The sequence below is a fragment of the Ovis canadensis genome, chromosome 15 (genome assembly GCF_042477335.2).
Source record: "Ovis canadensis isolate MfBH-ARS-UI-01 breed Bighorn chromosome 15, ARS-UI_OviCan_v2, whole genome shotgun sequence".
NCBI lineage: Eukaryota > Metazoa > Chordata > Mammalia > Artiodactyla > Bovidae > Ovis > Ovis canadensis.
The window spans coordinates 36,812,918-36,829,337 of NC_091259.1; the positions used below are offsets into that span (position 1 = coordinate 36,812,918).

Genomic DNA, 16,420 nt, shown 5'->3' on the forward strand with positions numbered 1-16,420 from the left:
ACCTTCCTTTAATTATTAGTCTATTCTGGAATCTACGCATGTTTAATGAAAGCAAGGGAACGAAAATATGCTCCAGCTTTTGGAATAGTTAATAACTTTACATTTTTCAACTCGCATTTCTTTACTAGACTTGAAAGCTGGTAGTTTCCTCTATTAAGAAGGTAATGTAAGAGTATCAGATGGAATAGATAATACTGTTCCTTCAAAAGAGTCCCCAAACTAAGTAGTTTGTTGTGCTCAATTCTGTTATTCAAAGCAATGTGAAAATTCTGTGGAAATTCATATAGGTTTATTTATCCAGTAGAAACTAATTCTATTATTGACTTCCAGGCTGCTCCTTAGAAAATTTTTCAATAGAGGTAAAATACATTCCCATTAGTTTTCTGTTACCTGCTATGTAAAAATTTTAGATTTTTGTATAAGCAAATTATATAATTGTAATGCTTTATTACTGACGGTTATTTACATAGTGTTTAAGGCACAATAAAAAATAAATTACAATACAAAAGTTCTCTTTAAGTAGAAGACACTGAACAATGGGGCTGTATTAACCCTTGAGCATTTAACCAAGACGCAGAAACCAGAAGTTTTGCTGGAAACACCTTCCATGAGTTTTTAACTACCTCTTTACTCTTTATCCAGGCCATCTGTTTGAAGAAATATCCAGTTACTATATTTTCAAAGGTTGAATATAGAGGAAAAAAAAGAAAATGTGAATGAAAGCTAATATGGACTTTAAATCTGATTTTTAGTTTCAAAACTGGGTACTGAAACTACTTTTTTAGAGAGCATAAAAAGCAAAATGAGACAGGTATGAGAAGCATTTCAAGTTCATAAGTAAATTATACCAGGGTGAGGAGTTTTTTTTTTTTCCAGTACTGGGGGGGAAAAATCAAAGTTCATCATCTTTAAATACAAATAAACTGCTTTGAAATTCCAGTTTGTTAAAAGAAATAATATCTTCAGCCTAGTTGGTGAAAACAAAGTATCAAGCTGTCTTAAAAAATAAATAAAAGAAAGAAAAAATGTAACCTCTTCCAGTTCTCAGAGCTTTGGGTAACACTAGAGAAAATTATCACCACTTAGGTTGATTTTTTTTCATTACCCCTAAATTTTTAAATTGTAATATACTACTTCAGAATCCTTCTGTTTAACTTCGTAATGATTCCAGTCTACAAATGAGCATAGATTTTGCTCTGTTGTTATAAATAATTGAATTGGAAGTGGGGAATATAGTAATCTAAACAGTCATTCACTGCTCGTGAAAAATCAGAGCTGTTGATCACTAATCAGAGCACAGAAAAAAGGTGACAAGCGTTTCATCCTGAGGTGGCATTAGTCAGTCTATTAGCATTGGTGTCACCTTCCCTAGTTACTCTGTGGTTTTGGCTTGTGCTACTGTAAACCCTAGGTCAACTGACCAAAAACAAACAAAAACAAAACCCTGCCATCTAGGGTATTGAAAGAAATTCAATAAAATAAGATGTGTCTCATACTTAAGGAGAGTCATAAAAATCAAACTGTTCTTTAACAGTTTGAATTTAGGATTTTCTGTTAATTAATCAAAACTGTTGAGAGAATTAGCTCACCTTTTAATCGAGCAGGTGAGAAGGAAAGAATAAACATGTTAACTTTAGTAGCTAAAATGCTGCTCTAAAGAAATTAATATATCAAAGTAAACATAATAGTTTGGTTTTTATCTCATTTGAGCCAATATATGTGAATATAAATCATAATCCTCAAGGAGTGTTTAAGGGCAAAAATATAGCTTCTTAGTATATAAAACCTAGTGAGCATTTGAAAAATATTTGCACTCTGAAATTAAATAAAACCTTAGTAACAGAGCTGTTTGTGAGTCTGGTGGTATTTACTCAAGAAGGGCCCTATGCTGGCTCCAGAGGAACGTTGCTGGTCTAGGTGGTTATATACTGCAGTGTTGGTTGGAAGGCAGGTCACAACTGAAAAAGCCAAAGAAAAGCTTCCATTAACTCCAGCTTATCTTAGGGTTCTTGTTCTGGGAAATCTTCAGCTTCCTGAAATACAAAGCAGAAGTTTAAATGGATAATGCATTTGGCAAGAGTACAATAGGAATACCTGACATGAATACATATATATTACTAGATCTATTTTCCATTGTGAAGAAAAATATTCTTAAGTATATTTGTCCCCCCTAATTTAACTGAAAAAAAAATTTCCTGATCTTTATTACATAGTTCTCAGGTTCAGTGTCCTTAATTCATAATCCCTGCCTTGCATAGACCCTTGGATGATCCATAGCTGCTTACTCACATATATACATTCTGTCTCTCTGTCTCCCCACAACCCCTTTATAATAAAGAAAATCAAGTATACAGAAAAGCAAAGAAGTCAGTGTGTGGAATATACGCTCACTTAATTGTATAGCTATAAATTGTACCTGCTATAAATAACATATATGGAGGGGGTTAGAAATGGCAACCAACTCCAGTATTCTTGCCTGGAGAATCCCATGGACGGAGGAACTTTGTGGGCTACAGTCCACGGGTTGCAAAGAGTCGGACACGGCTGAGCGACTTCACTTCACTTCACTTCACTTCAGAGTTTTTAAAACAAATTACTGACATTTTACCCCTAAGTACTCCAATATGCATTTTTAAAATATGTATGTCTTCCTGGGTAAGCACAATATCTTTAATATACATAATAATTAATGATAATGCTCTAATATTATCCATATTGACATTTTTCATATTAAGACTTTCCCAATTGTACCCCCAACTCTTTTTACAACTAGTATCCATCCAGTCAAAAGTCATACACTGCACTTGATTGTATCACTCCCTTAAATTTCTTTTAATCTTAAACAGCCTCTGTCTTTATTTTCCATGCCCCTGACTTAGAAAATCTGCTTGATTTTAAAAATAGCCCTTGGTAAAAATCTCTGTGATACCAAATTTTTTTCCTAGGTTTACAATAGAATCATTTTTCTCCATACTCTGTTTTTATAAATTCTTGTGAACTTTCCCTGGAGCTTTAGGCTGTAAAATTGTGACTCTTTTTGCAAATGATAATAGTGGGCTGACTTCAGGGAATAGAAATTATAATCATATTAAAATAAATCAACCTACCTTTTAAGCCTAATAAACCTAAAAACTGGAAAAACAAAATTACACACCACTAAAATTAGGTTCATAGTCCCAAAAACTAAATGAGAGGAGTTGAAATCAGTTCCAAAGAATACAAAAGTTCTCTTGTCAAAATGTCAAGCATATCTATTGAGTCACTCTCTTAACTGCCATGATTAGTTTACAAGAAAAGAGTGAATATTAATTCTTTCATTAAAAAAATTTACTTACATATTGAAAGTTAATTTATTATTGGAGGTGGTAAATATAACCCCAAAGTTTCAAATAATCATAGAATTTTCAGCTTTAATGATAGGAGGTTCTAGCTTTCTAGTCCTTTGCACAAAACACACTCAAAGAGGAAGCCATCCATAACACAAGAAAAGACTTATCTCTCTGCCCAGCTCCTCTCATTTTATACAGGAAACACTGAACAATCATATCATCTAGGAGATCTACAGTAGAGATGAGACGTGCAAGTAAGCTAAGGAAAGAAATCAACCCAATTGTGAAACTTACCATGTAAGAATGTTAGTCTGTGTATTCTAAAGAAACAGAAGCCTTTTTTTCCTGGTTGAGCTTTTCTTCTTCTTTTCTGTAACATAGAAGCAGAAACCATTGTCAGGAGAACAAGACTAGGAACAAGGGAGGCAAATCTGTATATAAAGATTCAGGTTAGATATATATTCCCCCAAATTTGGGTAAGAATTATATGCACCTGGGAATAGATCAGGCTTACAGAGCACTAAACCACTAGTACTGTCTAACTAATAATACTCATGCCTCCACATGACCCTGGGTATGTGGATTTAGACACTTTTCAGAATATTGCTAGAGGGAAATATCACTTGGGAACTCCAGGTATTTAAAACAGATACTTTAGTTTAGCATTAGTATTCTACTTCTAATTCTACTTCTTATTCAAAAAAGAAAAAAGCATAAAATCAAAACCAAAACAAAGACAAAAAAAGACTGACCTAGAAATCATGTTTATCAATTGTATTCTATTCAAATCAACTCAGAGTTGGATTCATTAAGCTCCTTAAAAATCAGTTCTGTTTACTGTAGTAAATATTTCTTGAGGGAAAGAAACAAATGATGCTGAGACAGCTGAAAAAAATTACGACTGTGAGAGAATGAATTTGGACTCCTACTTCACACCATGTATGAGAATTAACTGAAAATGAATCAAAAAATAATAATAATAAAAGAATCAAAGGCCTAAATATAAGAACTAAACTGTAAAACTCTTAGACGAAAACAGGCATAAATCTTTTTGACCTTGGATTAAACCATGGTTTCTTAGTATGACACCAACACAAGCAACAAAAGAAAAAAGATAAACTGGAATTCTTCAAAATTTAAAACTTTTGTGCTGCAGAGGCCATCAATCACAATAATGGAAAGGCAACCCACAGAATGAGAAAAAATAATTGCCAATCCTTTATTTAACAAGGTGCTCTTGTATACTCCAAAATATATAAAGACCTTAAAAACTTAACAGTAAAAAGACAAATACCCTAATTTGGAAATGGTTTCAAATATTCAAAAATTCAAATATTTAACATATTTGAATAATATCTTTCCAAATTAGATGTTAAAATAGCCAACAAACACATGGAAAGATGCCCAACATCATTAGTCATTGCTGCTGCTACTGCTAAGTCGCTTCAGTCGTGTCCAACTCTGTGAGACCCCATAGACGGCAGCCCACCAGGCTCCCCTGTCCCTGGGATTCTCCAGACAAGAACACTGGAGTGGGTTGCCATTTCCTTTTCTAATGCATGACAGTGAAAATTGAAAGTGAAGTCGCTCAGTCGTGTCTGACTCTTGGCGACCCCATGGATTGCAGCCTACTAGGCTCTTCTGTCCATGGGATTTTCCAGGCAAGAGTACTGGAGTGGGCTGCCATTGCATTAGTCGTTAGAAAAATACAAATCAAAACCTTAATGAGATACCACTTCATACACACTAGATGGCTATAATCAAAAGGACAGACAGAAGGTAACATAGAGTTACTATGCTGCTAAGTCGCTTCAGTTGTGTCCAACTCTGTGCGACCCCATAGATGGCAGCCCACCAGGCTCCCCCGTCCCTGGGATTCTCCAGGCAAGAACACTGGAGTGGGTTGCCATTTCCTTCTCCAATGCATGAAAGTGAAAAGTCAAAGTGAAGTCGCTCAGTCGTAGCGACTAGTAGCAACCCCATGGACTGCAGCCTACCAGGCTCCTCTGTCCATGGGATTTTCCAGGCAAGAGTGCTGGAGTGGGGTGCCATTGCCTTCTCCAGAGTTACTATATATCCCAGTGATTCCACTCCTGTTTATATACTCCAGAAAATTGGAAAAAATATGCCTACACAGAAACTTGTAGATGAATATTCACAGTAGCATTAATCCTAATAGTCAAAAAGTGGGGAAATTTTAAATGTCCATCAATTGAATGAAATAACAAAATGTGGGGACTTCCCTAGTGGCTCAGTGGTTAAGAATTTTCCTTCCAATGAAGGGGACATGGGTTCAACCCCCGGTTGGGGAACTAAGATGCCCCATGCCCTGGGGCAACTAAGCCTATGTGCCCTGCAACTAGAGAAGACTTTCATACTGTGAGGAAAGTTCCTATGTGCCACAACTAATACCTGACACAGCCAAATAAATTTAAAAATAAATACTTTTTTAAAATGTGGTATATGTATACGATGGAATATAATGCAGCCACAAAAAGGAATGACATACTATAACGTGGTTTAACCTTGAAAGCATTATACTAAGTCAAAGAAGCCAGACACAAAAGGCTACATATTTTTTTAAATAATAAAAAAATAAAATTTTTTTCAAATTACAAAAATATAATTTTTTTTAAAGGTCACATGTTATATGATTCTCTTTACATGAAATGTCCAGAACAGGCAAATCCATACAGACAGAAAGCAGATTGATTAGTAGCTGTCAGGGGCAGGTGGGAGAGGAAGATAGGGAGTGATAGCTAAAAGGTATGGAGTTTCTTTTGGAGGTGATGAAAATGTTCTGGAATTAGCGTTAATGGTTACACAACTTTGTGAACATTAAATAATGAATTTTATTATATGTAAATTTTATCTAAAATATATATATATATATTTATAGTGTACCTTACATCAGCATGGCTGACTTCCCTAGGCACTGATTCAGAAGCTCTGCTGACAGCCCAGTGGTTCTTAGAAATGTATGCTTTACATTAAAAGGAAGGAATATCCTAGAAAAGCTTTACATAAGCAAATTTTTGTATATCAAATCCTACATAGTAAAGAAAGCCTATGATGAAATCTTCCCTAAAATTAAGAAACTAAACACCCCAGAGGAAACAAACTTACGGCTACCAAGCCAGAAAGGGTGGGGGAGGAGTAAGTTAGGAGTTTGGAACTAACATATACACACTATTATAAAATAGTGAACCAACAAGGACCTACTGTATAGCACAGGGAAACATACTCAATATTTTGTAATAACCTATAATGGAATTGAGTCTGGAAAAGAATATATATATATATATATATATATATGTAAATAATTGAATCACTTTATTGTACACCTGAAACTAACACAACAGTGTAAATCAACTGTATTTTGACACAGAAAAAGCTAAATTTACTAATTCACACCCTAATTTATCCATCCTGTGAATTTGAATTCTGTATGAGATTTACCCAAAAGAAAGGGCATTTGTTCAAGAATGATTATAAAATACCAACAGTTGCCATAAAACAGTGTTAGAAGACTTTTCCAGAACTGCCCAGCCTTACGATTTTATCTCCACCACTTTATGTGCTCTTTCAGCCCGTCGCTTTTTCCGGAAATGCTGGAAGAGGACCACCACAATTACTATTATGACCATCAGTGCACAGGCGGAGCCAATGGCCAAAGCCAGGAAGTGGATCTCAGAGAAGCGTACTGTAAGGAGAAAAGATCAAGTTGGGATTCTGAAAAGGAGGACTGTGATGAAATCTAAAGATATAATAGGGGTGTGTTTTCACCCTTAAATGAAATATTCCTTTCTTCTACCATATTAACTGTGTAAACTGGTAGCAATAGGAAAGCCATGCAGACTTCTTTAGTGGTTCTCAAACTATGGTCCTAGGAGGAGCAGCTACAGAATGACTTGAGAACTTCAAAAGGCGAGTTCCATCAGGCCCCACCCTAGATCTACCCAATTACAGGTGGGGCCCAGCAACCTGTTTTAACTTGTTCTCCAGGTGATTCTGATGCATGCAAAAAATTTGAGAATCACTGGGGCAGGTAACCTAGCTAATGGGGTAAGGTTATTGCTGACCTCATCAAATCCAGTGTTTATTTCTCCCTGAATCCTTCTTACCTCTGTCATTCAGTCAGTCATTTATTCAGGTTTATTAAGAGTTTATTATGTCCTAGCACTGTGGTGGAAATACAAAGCCAGAAAAGACATTACTTTCAAGGAACTGATGCCCACAGGAAAGAGAGGCAAGTAACTGTAGTCTAGTGGATCAATGATGTAAGAGGGAACCCAGAGGGAAGTGAAGCGAAGTCGCTCAGTCGTGTCTGACTCTTTGCGACCCCATGGGCTGTATCCTACCAGGCTCCTCTGTCCATGGGATTTTCCAGGCAATAGTCCTGGAGTGGATTGCCATTTCCTTCTCCAGGGGATCTTCCCAACCCAGGGATCGAACCCTGGTCTCCCACATTGTAGACAGACGCTTTACCATCTGAGCCACCAGGAAAGTCCAACCCCGAGGGAAGGGTCCCTAAACAAGGTTAGAGACTGTGAAGTCTGAATCTCTTGATTTTGAGCTTGATTTCTGATTTAAATTTCAAAACACCTACAGAGCTAGAAAGGACATTAGCGAATATCTAGCCCAGGGGTTTCCGAGCCTCAAGTCTGTAAAGGAAGAGGGCGGGGGCGGGGAGGGGGAGCGGTGAAGGAGAACAAACCCACGAAATCCATGTCAGATTGTGTGCCTTGTTTGTGGTAAACAGCTTATAGCTTTCGTGAGGTCCTCAGAGTAGTCATCCTAGTATGTTTAAGACCCGTGGGTTCTTATCTACCTGTTCGTTTGGCAAAGAGGAAACTGAGATCCAAAGACATTACATTACTTCTTTCAACACTTAGATGACTTCTCCAAGGTCACACAGCTCTCTATTGATAGGGCCTTGAAGGATAATGCTAGGACTGAAAGGAATTCATACCATTTTATAGGCTTTTATGTTTGGATAGTAACATGTTGGTTAAGAGAATACACCAACGACAGCTAGGTTAAAATACCAGCTCCTATGTGACTTGGGTAGCCTCAGTTTCTTCAGTGTATAAAGTAGAGATAACAATACTCATTTCTTGAGTTCTTATAAAAAAATAAAATTGCTTATGTAAATTGTTCCACACTGTGCCTGCACATAATACTTTCAATATATGTTAGCTATTATAATTTTCAGTACAATTCAGACTTTGGGGAGTTTTACTTTTATTATGTCATTTTATCCTCATCATAATCTTAGCTCTATTAGTCTCACTTTACAGAAGAAAAAAAATTTATTTACAGCTGATAAACTGTAGCAGTGACTCAGACCCAAATTTACAACTCTTAAGTTTTGTGGTCTTTTATTTTTGTTATCTGGAAGTTTTCCAGGTTGTCCTTTCTAGGCCTGCAGGCAATACAGTGCATTAGATGGAGCACAGTTTTGGAGATAGAGATGCTTGGGTTTGAGTTCTGAGTGACTCCAATTATCTGCTCCATGACTTTGGACAAGTGGCTTAACCTGTATGAGCGCTGGTTTCCTCGTTAGTAAGATGGGGGGAAGGAAGCACTAAGAGCACAGTGGATTGACATGTGTAAAGATTAGACCGAGGACAAAGAGACTGGAGGGCATCGCCAACTCAGCGAGCATGAGCTTGAGCAAACCCCGGGAGATGGTGAAGGACAGGGAAGCCGGGCATGCTGCAGTCCCTGGGGTCCCTGCAGTCCATGGGGTCGCTGCAGTCCCTGGGGTTGCAAAGAGTTGGACATGACTTAGCACTGAACAACAACAAAGATTAGATGTGTTACATAAATCTCCTAGCATTACGAGAAGGGCTCGATAAATAATAGGTACCATTATTGCTATCTACTTCCAACAGTGAGTGTGAGAATGAGATGGTACATGTCAAGCACTTTGGACAGCGAGTAGGTACTCAATCTTGTGACTAGATGAGTGGATGAATGGACTTATTGTTAGCCTTTTATCAGAGAGTTGCTTCCTCTCCCTTTCATGATCTCAATGCCATTTTTGTAACCGGTTCCCTAGGTCCCTTTGCCTGATTTTCTGTTTCTTTCCACAGCCAAACAAAGCCTTTCTCTTCTTACCCCAGGACTCTTCACTCTTCCTCTGCAATCTCCAGATCCAAAGAGTTGGTCCTCCTCTCTACTCTTTCAGCCATCACAAAACTTTGCCCTTCTGTTTCCTACAAGCTCTCATACTTTCCAAAAACACTTGTCTCTGCGTCACCTACCGGTCTGCACGACGCTGAGCTGGATCTCCCCGATCAGCCCATCAACGTCAGGCGGGTTCTTCACCTGACAGGTGTATGTCCCGTTGTCATCAAACTGCAGCTTCCAGAGGAGGATGGAGACATCATACCGCTCAGGGTTCCCATCCCAGACCACTCGGTCCTTGAAGCGCCCACTCATGGGTTTGAAGGGATCCACATGGTAGTAGAAAACCTAGAGAGGAGTCACGCCAGAGGTTTTACTCGGCACCTGGGCAGGGAGACGGGTGGCAGGAGCAGAAGAGAAACAGCAGGGCCGTCCCCGGCGGCCCAGGGGTTGAGGCTTCACCTTCCAGTGCACAGGTGTGGGTGTGATCCCTGGTCAGGGAGCTAAGTTCCCACGTGCCTTGTGGCCAAAACACCAAAACAATAAGGCAGAAACAATATTGGAGCACATCCAATAAAGACTTTTTAAATGGTCCACATCAAAAAGAAAAATCTTCAAAAGAGAAACATCAGCAAGCCTGACTGTCCGGTCTGCAGCTCTCCTGCAACAACCTCTTGCTTTCCCCTTCACCAGCCTCTCACTTCTGTCTCTGTGCCAAGAATCGTTCCCCAGCTTTACCCTGTGCTTATGGCCAAGAAAAATACAAAAGGGCCAGGAGAAATGGACTGGCTTATTTTTCTAATCCAGGGCCCCAAACTTACAAACTGCTCAGGGCCCCCATCTCGAGGACGGAAATTCCAGGTCACCGTGAGAGCATCACCCACTGGGGCAAAGCTGGAGAAAGTGCATTTTAACCGAATATCTGTCCCATTGACAGCCTCCAGCACACGGGGAGTGTAAATTTCCACAGCTGCTATTGGCCAAAGAGCTGCAATGGAAAAAAGGCAATGCAGGGTTAATAGGAGATGTGTCTTAAGAGAATTTCTGCTGACACTACCAAAATAAAGGTCTGAGTAGGGCATCCAACAAATCTGAGATGCCCCAGCTCTCACTCAAACTCAGCTTCACCCGCCGCGTATTCCTACCTACATGTAACCTTGACCCTCTCATTCCTTTAACAACTAAAAATAGCACCCAGTAAACTTTACTTAGCAGTCACATTTCTCTAAAACAGGATACCCTAGCCTCATGGTACCCACTTTAAAACTGCTCTAACAAACTATAAGCATTGGAAAATAAGATTGAAGGCAGAAACAAAAAAAACTAATCAAAACATGAATTAGACCTCTGTTCAGATTAACTATAATACATTATGTGTATCATGGTCCCCTAGCAGTAAGTTTTCCAGAAAGGGTCCTTGTTAAGTGAATTTCCTACTATTCCTAGTCTGCAAAAAAACGGAATTAATCATCCCCAGACAATTTAGCTTGCTTGTACGGCTGGAACCTTTATACCACATAGCGTTTTTTTTTAGCATGATATTTACATTTAGTGTGTGCATGCTGGGGCAGTTAGCAAGCCACAGTGGGTCTCTCTCCTTAACCAGCTCCGCTTTCCCAATGCTGTCCAGAGTCTCAGACAGAAATCCAAGAGCCGGGTTCTGCCTGTAGTGGGAGGTGGAGAGCAGCCACCAAAAAAAAGGAGTGTAACCTGAGATTAGAAAACCCTCTCTGTGCCCCAATCACTGGCAACCAGAAAACACCTAAACCTGTTTTTCCAAAAGCAGTTCCCCCGAAACAACCCCCCACTTCAGTTTCATTAAAGTTAACACTAAAGCAAAATGTAACTGTGGCTCAGGCTCCAGTAAAAGACTCTTGCAACTTCTGGGACAATGAGCTAACTTTATAGGGTAGGCAGTGGAGGAAATGTTCAGAAAAGCCCGTGAGCTCTTACCTGTGAGCTGTAAGCCAAGGAGAAAACGCACAGCACGCGTAGGGCTCTTGCCATACATGAGGGAAACCCAGCCCTGGCCCCAGAGACCAGACCGGGCAGACCAAGCACGCCAGCACCCTGCCAAGGCCACTCCTGGTGGAGAGAGCACCTCGGCGTTTTTCCGGAGAAAGGAGTCTGTCGCCTCACCTGTGGGAACCTGAGCACCCGTGCCTGTGAGTCATTCCCACTCTGCCAGTGCTCTCTGCTGGAATGAAAGGTGGGGCTTCAGCTCGCAACACCCTCCTCCCCTCCTTCCTTGCCTCCCTTCCACCCTCCGCGCTACAGACACGTCTACACAAAGTCCCAGACTCTTCAGGTCTATCTTTTCAGCTCATCTGGACCCTGGCCTCTGGATGGCCTCAGAAACAGCCAGAGGAGGTGGTGCCTGTCTGAAAGGTCCCAGGCTGCTTTGGGTCTGGCCCACACACACACATTTTTTTAAAAAACAGGTTTTAAGCTTGCCTAAGAAGTGAATGTTGAACTTATCTGCAGTGATTTCACTTATCAAAGCACCGCCCTCAGGCCACAGTAGCCTGAACTGGATTACCACCTCCAAAATAATCAGAATTCCTTAGGACCCTCTGTATTCAAAAAGTCCTAGAGTTTGTATACTTGATTTTAACCAAATGTTACCACAAGGATCCCTGTGCTTTTTCTAGCTGGTAGATTTCCCCTGAAAACCCCGTTCCCTCCACACCCCTGCCCCATCTAAAACAGACTGACCAAAATAAATCTGTGTTTAATGACCCTTTATGTTTGAAGGATTTAAAGAGGAATCACGTGCTATCTCAAGACACTTTGCAAAGTGCTTTCATTGACACGACCCTGCCCTGAAGTGTTCCCATTTCACCAGTGAAGACAGACACTAAAAACCCAGAGGTGATTTATTTGCGCAACCAATAGGTAGCAGAACTGGAACTTGTTTTGACTCTTTTTTTGTTTTTGGCCACACAGCATGCGGGATCTTAGTTCCCCAGGGATCGAACCCCTGCCCCCTGCAGCGGAAGTGTATGCCTGTTAACCCCTCGACTGCCAGGGAAGTTCTCTTTTTTTACTCAGTCTAGTGCTCTTTCCACAAAAATCATAGCTCATGTGAGCAATCAGACAGAGGATCCTCAAGGAAAAGCTTTTCCTAATACCTTTTTTGTACTTCAGGTTTTATTTGCCATTTTGGGGTCAGCCAACTGTCTGAGAAATCTGAATAGCTGAAGATTTGAAATGAGACAAGATGTCTCCTTGTCTGGAAGGATGATGGGTAATTGTTACAAATTAGTGAAGCTGTATGGAAACTCAGTAAAAGAAGGATGAAGGTTACCCATGCAATTAAGACATAATCTCTCACTGCCCTGGGTCCAGGGTTTAATCCCTGAGCGGGGAACTAAGATCCCACAATCCGTGTGGCACGGCCAAAAAGAAAAGAAGCAGGCTTGACTGGTAATCTAACCCAGAACAGAAGAAATAAATTGCTATCCCTGGATTAGCGATCTAGAAACTCAAGTGATTCATAAAATCTCCCAGTGAAACCGCAGAACAAAGAAGTTTCTAGGACCTGGAGGAAGGGGCCGGCTGACTAGAAAAAATAAAACAGCATAAAGAGGGAAGCAAAGAGAAAATTCCACCGAGAGGTAGATTACAGAAGAAAAAAGTAAAAGAGAGAAAAGCAGCAGGAGAAAGATGGGTCATTAAAAAAGTTAACAACAACCAAAATAGCCCCCATCAGAACTGAGAAACCAGGGGCTCCACACGTGAAGAGGCATGGCGCCCCATGAGTGAGTGTCCTAGGAAGTGTGTTCCTGAACACAGGATGTTTGGCTCCTTTGTCAACCTCTAGGTCAGAAATCACACACGCAGTCAGTAGTCAACCTCAAATCAGAATGCTGGGGAAACATTTTAAATGGTGATAGGATAAAAGAGCCTTTCTGGCATGCAGGTCCAAAGAGTTCAGCTCCAGGAGCTGGAAAGAAAAGCAGTTAAGGAAACTTGAGCCTTGGCTGGCTTTCAACTTGCAGGGCAGTCCAGCCCTAAAGGAAGGAGAGGAGAAGCCTAAGGTTTTGAAGTCTGCCACAAACTGCAAATTTTTGGTGAGAGGTAGAGTTACCACTGCCTGGAAAATCCCATGGACGGAGGAGCCTGTTAGGCTGCAGTCCATGAGGTTGCTAAGAGTCGGACACAACTGAGCGACTTCACTTTGACTTTTCACTTTCATGCATTGGAGAAGGAAATGGCAACCCACTCCAGTATTCTTGCCTGGAGAATCCCAGGGACGGTGGAGCCTGGTGGGCTGCCATCTATGGGGTCGCACCGAATCAGACACAACTGAAGCGGCTTAGCAGCAGCAGCAGCAGCAGAGTTACCACAAGGCTCAGGGGATGCAGCAAACAGCAGCAGGAGGGGAATCAGGGCAGGAAGAGCTGAACAAACTGTTATCAGGAGGGAAGACTCCTCCTCCCCACCCTTCCCTAGGTAGCCAGGCGCCCTTTGAGCAGGCAGACAGCGCTGCTCTGGAAGTTAGCCGCTGCCCAGAGCCCATTCCTCCTCAGCAGAGTTAAAGATCCTGGCGGGGTGCCCAACAACGCCCAATTCCTTCCAGTTAACAGCAGAGTCACCTGGTTCCCCTCCCTGGGTGGGGAGGGGAGAGGCCAAGGGCTGGACTTGCTAAATAGAGAGAACACTAAAGAAAAAGGAGGCCTGTCCCTAAGAGTCCCCAGGGTGCCATTCAGCAGGACTCTGATCAGAGATGGAGGCATCTGGGTGAGGCCTTAGTTACAGTTTGTATCTGGGCAAGTGAGAGAAAAAGAAGAGGACTTCTGGAGATTGAGAGGAAGAGAAATGGACTCCCCTGGTGGCCCAGTGGATAGGAGTCTGCCTGCCAATGCAGGGGACACAGGTTCAATTCCTGATCCTGGAAGATTCCACATGCCGTGGAGCAACTAAGTCCACATGCCACAACTACTGAGCCCACACTCTAGAGCCTGTGCTCTGCACAAGAGAAGCACCACCACAAGAAGAAGCCCCTGCTCATCACAGTTAGAGAAAGCCCGCGTGCAGCAACAAAGACCCAGTGAAACAAAAAAACAGTTAAAAAGGAAGAAAAGTGAAGTTTTCAGAGACATCACTTTGTCTATTTAAACTTCTCCAGAGAAAAATTCTGATTGTCATTAAAATTTTACAGTGTACTAAGTTTTGAAAGCACCCCATCTATCACTCCCCCTACACATTCCCTAAAAATATTTCTTCCCCCCCCCCAAATTCACTTACTTATATTGAAGAAGGCAATGGCAACCCACTCCAGTACTCTTGCCTGGAAAATCCCATGGACGGAGGAGCCTGGTAGGCTGCAGGCCATGGGGTTGCTAAGAGTCGGACATGATTGAGCGACTTCACTTTGACTTTTCACTTTCATGCACTGGAAAAGGAAATGGCAACCCACTCCAGTGTTCTTGCCTGGAGAATCCCAGGGACAGGGGAGCCTGGTGGGCTGCCGACTATGGGGTTGCATAGAGTCGGACACGACTTCATTTGGCTATACCTGGGTCTTTTGAACTGTGGTATTGGAGAAGACTCTTGAGAGTCCCTTGGACTGCAAGGAGATCCAACCAGTCCATCCTAAAGGAGATCAGTCCTGGGTGTTCATTGGAAGGACTGATGCTGAAGCTGAAACTCCAATACTTTGGCCACCTGATGTGAAGAGGTGACTCATTTGAAAAGACCCCTGATGCTGGGAAAGATTGTGGGCAGGAGGAGAAGGGGACAACAGAGGATGAGATGGTTGGATGGCATCACAGACTCGATGGACATGAGTTTGGATGAACTCCAGAAGTTGGTGATGGACAGGGAGGCCTGGCGTGCTGAGATTCATGGGGTCGCAAAGAGTCAGACACGACTGAGCCACTGAACTGAACTGAACTGATACCTGGGTCTTAGTTGTGTGGCATGTGGAATCTAGTTCCCCAACTGGTGTCAAACCCAGGCCCCCTGCATTAGGAGCCCAGACTCTTAGCCACTGGACTGCTAGGGAAGTCCCTCCTAAAAATATTTCCAATGGATACCTAGGCTCTGGTCAGGAGGAAACTCACTGGGGACTCAGAAGACAAAAAGGTTAATTGACCCATATCAGTATGTGTAAAATTTGTTATCTTAGCATCCTAGGAAAAAATTTTTTTTTTCACTACAAGATGAAAATAACATTCTGTGAAACAAGGGAAACAGATAATTTAGCTCTTAGGGTGATTCAAATAAAGTATTTATTTACTCAAAAGTTTTGGTCCATATGTCTTTCTTACTAGAAAAGCTTTATGAAATTTTTATTACTGTGTTGCTAGGCTAGAAACACAAAGTGGAATTAGACATTTCTGCCTGGGTCTGGGGCAGGGAGGAATCAGTCTGAAGAAGATTGAAAGGTGGAGGGTGGATGTAAACAAGTAATCACCATTTTTGTGACTTTTGACCCAGCCCTAAAAGGATGAATAGAGAGAAGAAGCAGATGGGTGGAATGTGGTATCCACAGGGTTGTTGTTTCTTCCCTGGTGGCTCAGAGGTTAAAGCGTCTGCCTGGAATTCAGGAGACCCAGGTTCGATCCCTGGGTCGGGAAGATCCCAGGAGAAGGAAATGGCAACCAACTCCAGTACTCTGGAGAATCCCATGGAGGGAGGAGCCTGGTAGGCTTGAGTCCATGGGGTCCCAAAGAGTCGGACATGACTGAGTGACTTCACTTTCACTTTCAGACGCTAAGTCGTGTCTTTGCAACCCCATGGACTGTAGCCCACCAGGCTCCTCTGTCCCTGGGATTTCCCAGGCCAGAATACTGGAGTGGGTTGCCATTCCTTCTCCAGGGAATCTTACTGACCTAGAGATTGAACCCCAGACTCCTGCATTGCAGGCAGAAGACCTTCTAAACCAGAAAAAGTTAAAAAAAAAAAAAAGGAAAAGGAAAAGGAGCTGTAGATTGGATTTGCTGGTTAGGGAA

The 16,420-nt window shown here is 41.5% G+C and overlaps 2 protein-coding genes across 6 annotated transcripts in view; one reads left to right on the forward strand and one right to left on the reverse strand.

The window, feature by feature from the left end:
* The window catches only part of CD3E (CD3 epsilon subunit of T-cell receptor complex), a 77,990-nt gene that overhangs the window by 1,176 nt on the left and 60,394 nt on the right, over positions 1–16,420 (forward strand). For 2 of the 5 annotated variants that reach the window (XM_069555326.1, XM_069555324.1), the window contains exon 2: positions 6,919–7,034. The exons of the other annotated variants lie outside the window; for them this stretch is intronic. The gene's annotated coding sequence lies outside the window, so the exon portion shown is untranslated. The remainder of the gene's footprint in view (positions 1–6,918; positions 7,035–16,420) is intronic. 5 annotated transcript variants of the gene reach the window in all.
* On the reverse strand, positions 428–12,178 carry MPZL2 (myelin protein zero like 2). The gene is made up of 6 exons (XM_069555323.1): positions 11,415–12,178; positions 10,283–10,449; positions 9,599–9,809; positions 6,885–7,032; positions 3,624–3,699; positions 428–2,033 (listed from the first exon to the last, which is right to left on the reverse strand). The coding sequence occupies exons 1-5, from the start codon at positions 11,470–11,472 to the stop codon at positions 3,636–3,638; spliced, it is 648 nt and encodes a 215-aa protein (XP_069411424.1). The 5' UTR covers positions 11,473–12,178; the 3' UTR covers positions 428–2,033; positions 3,624–3,635.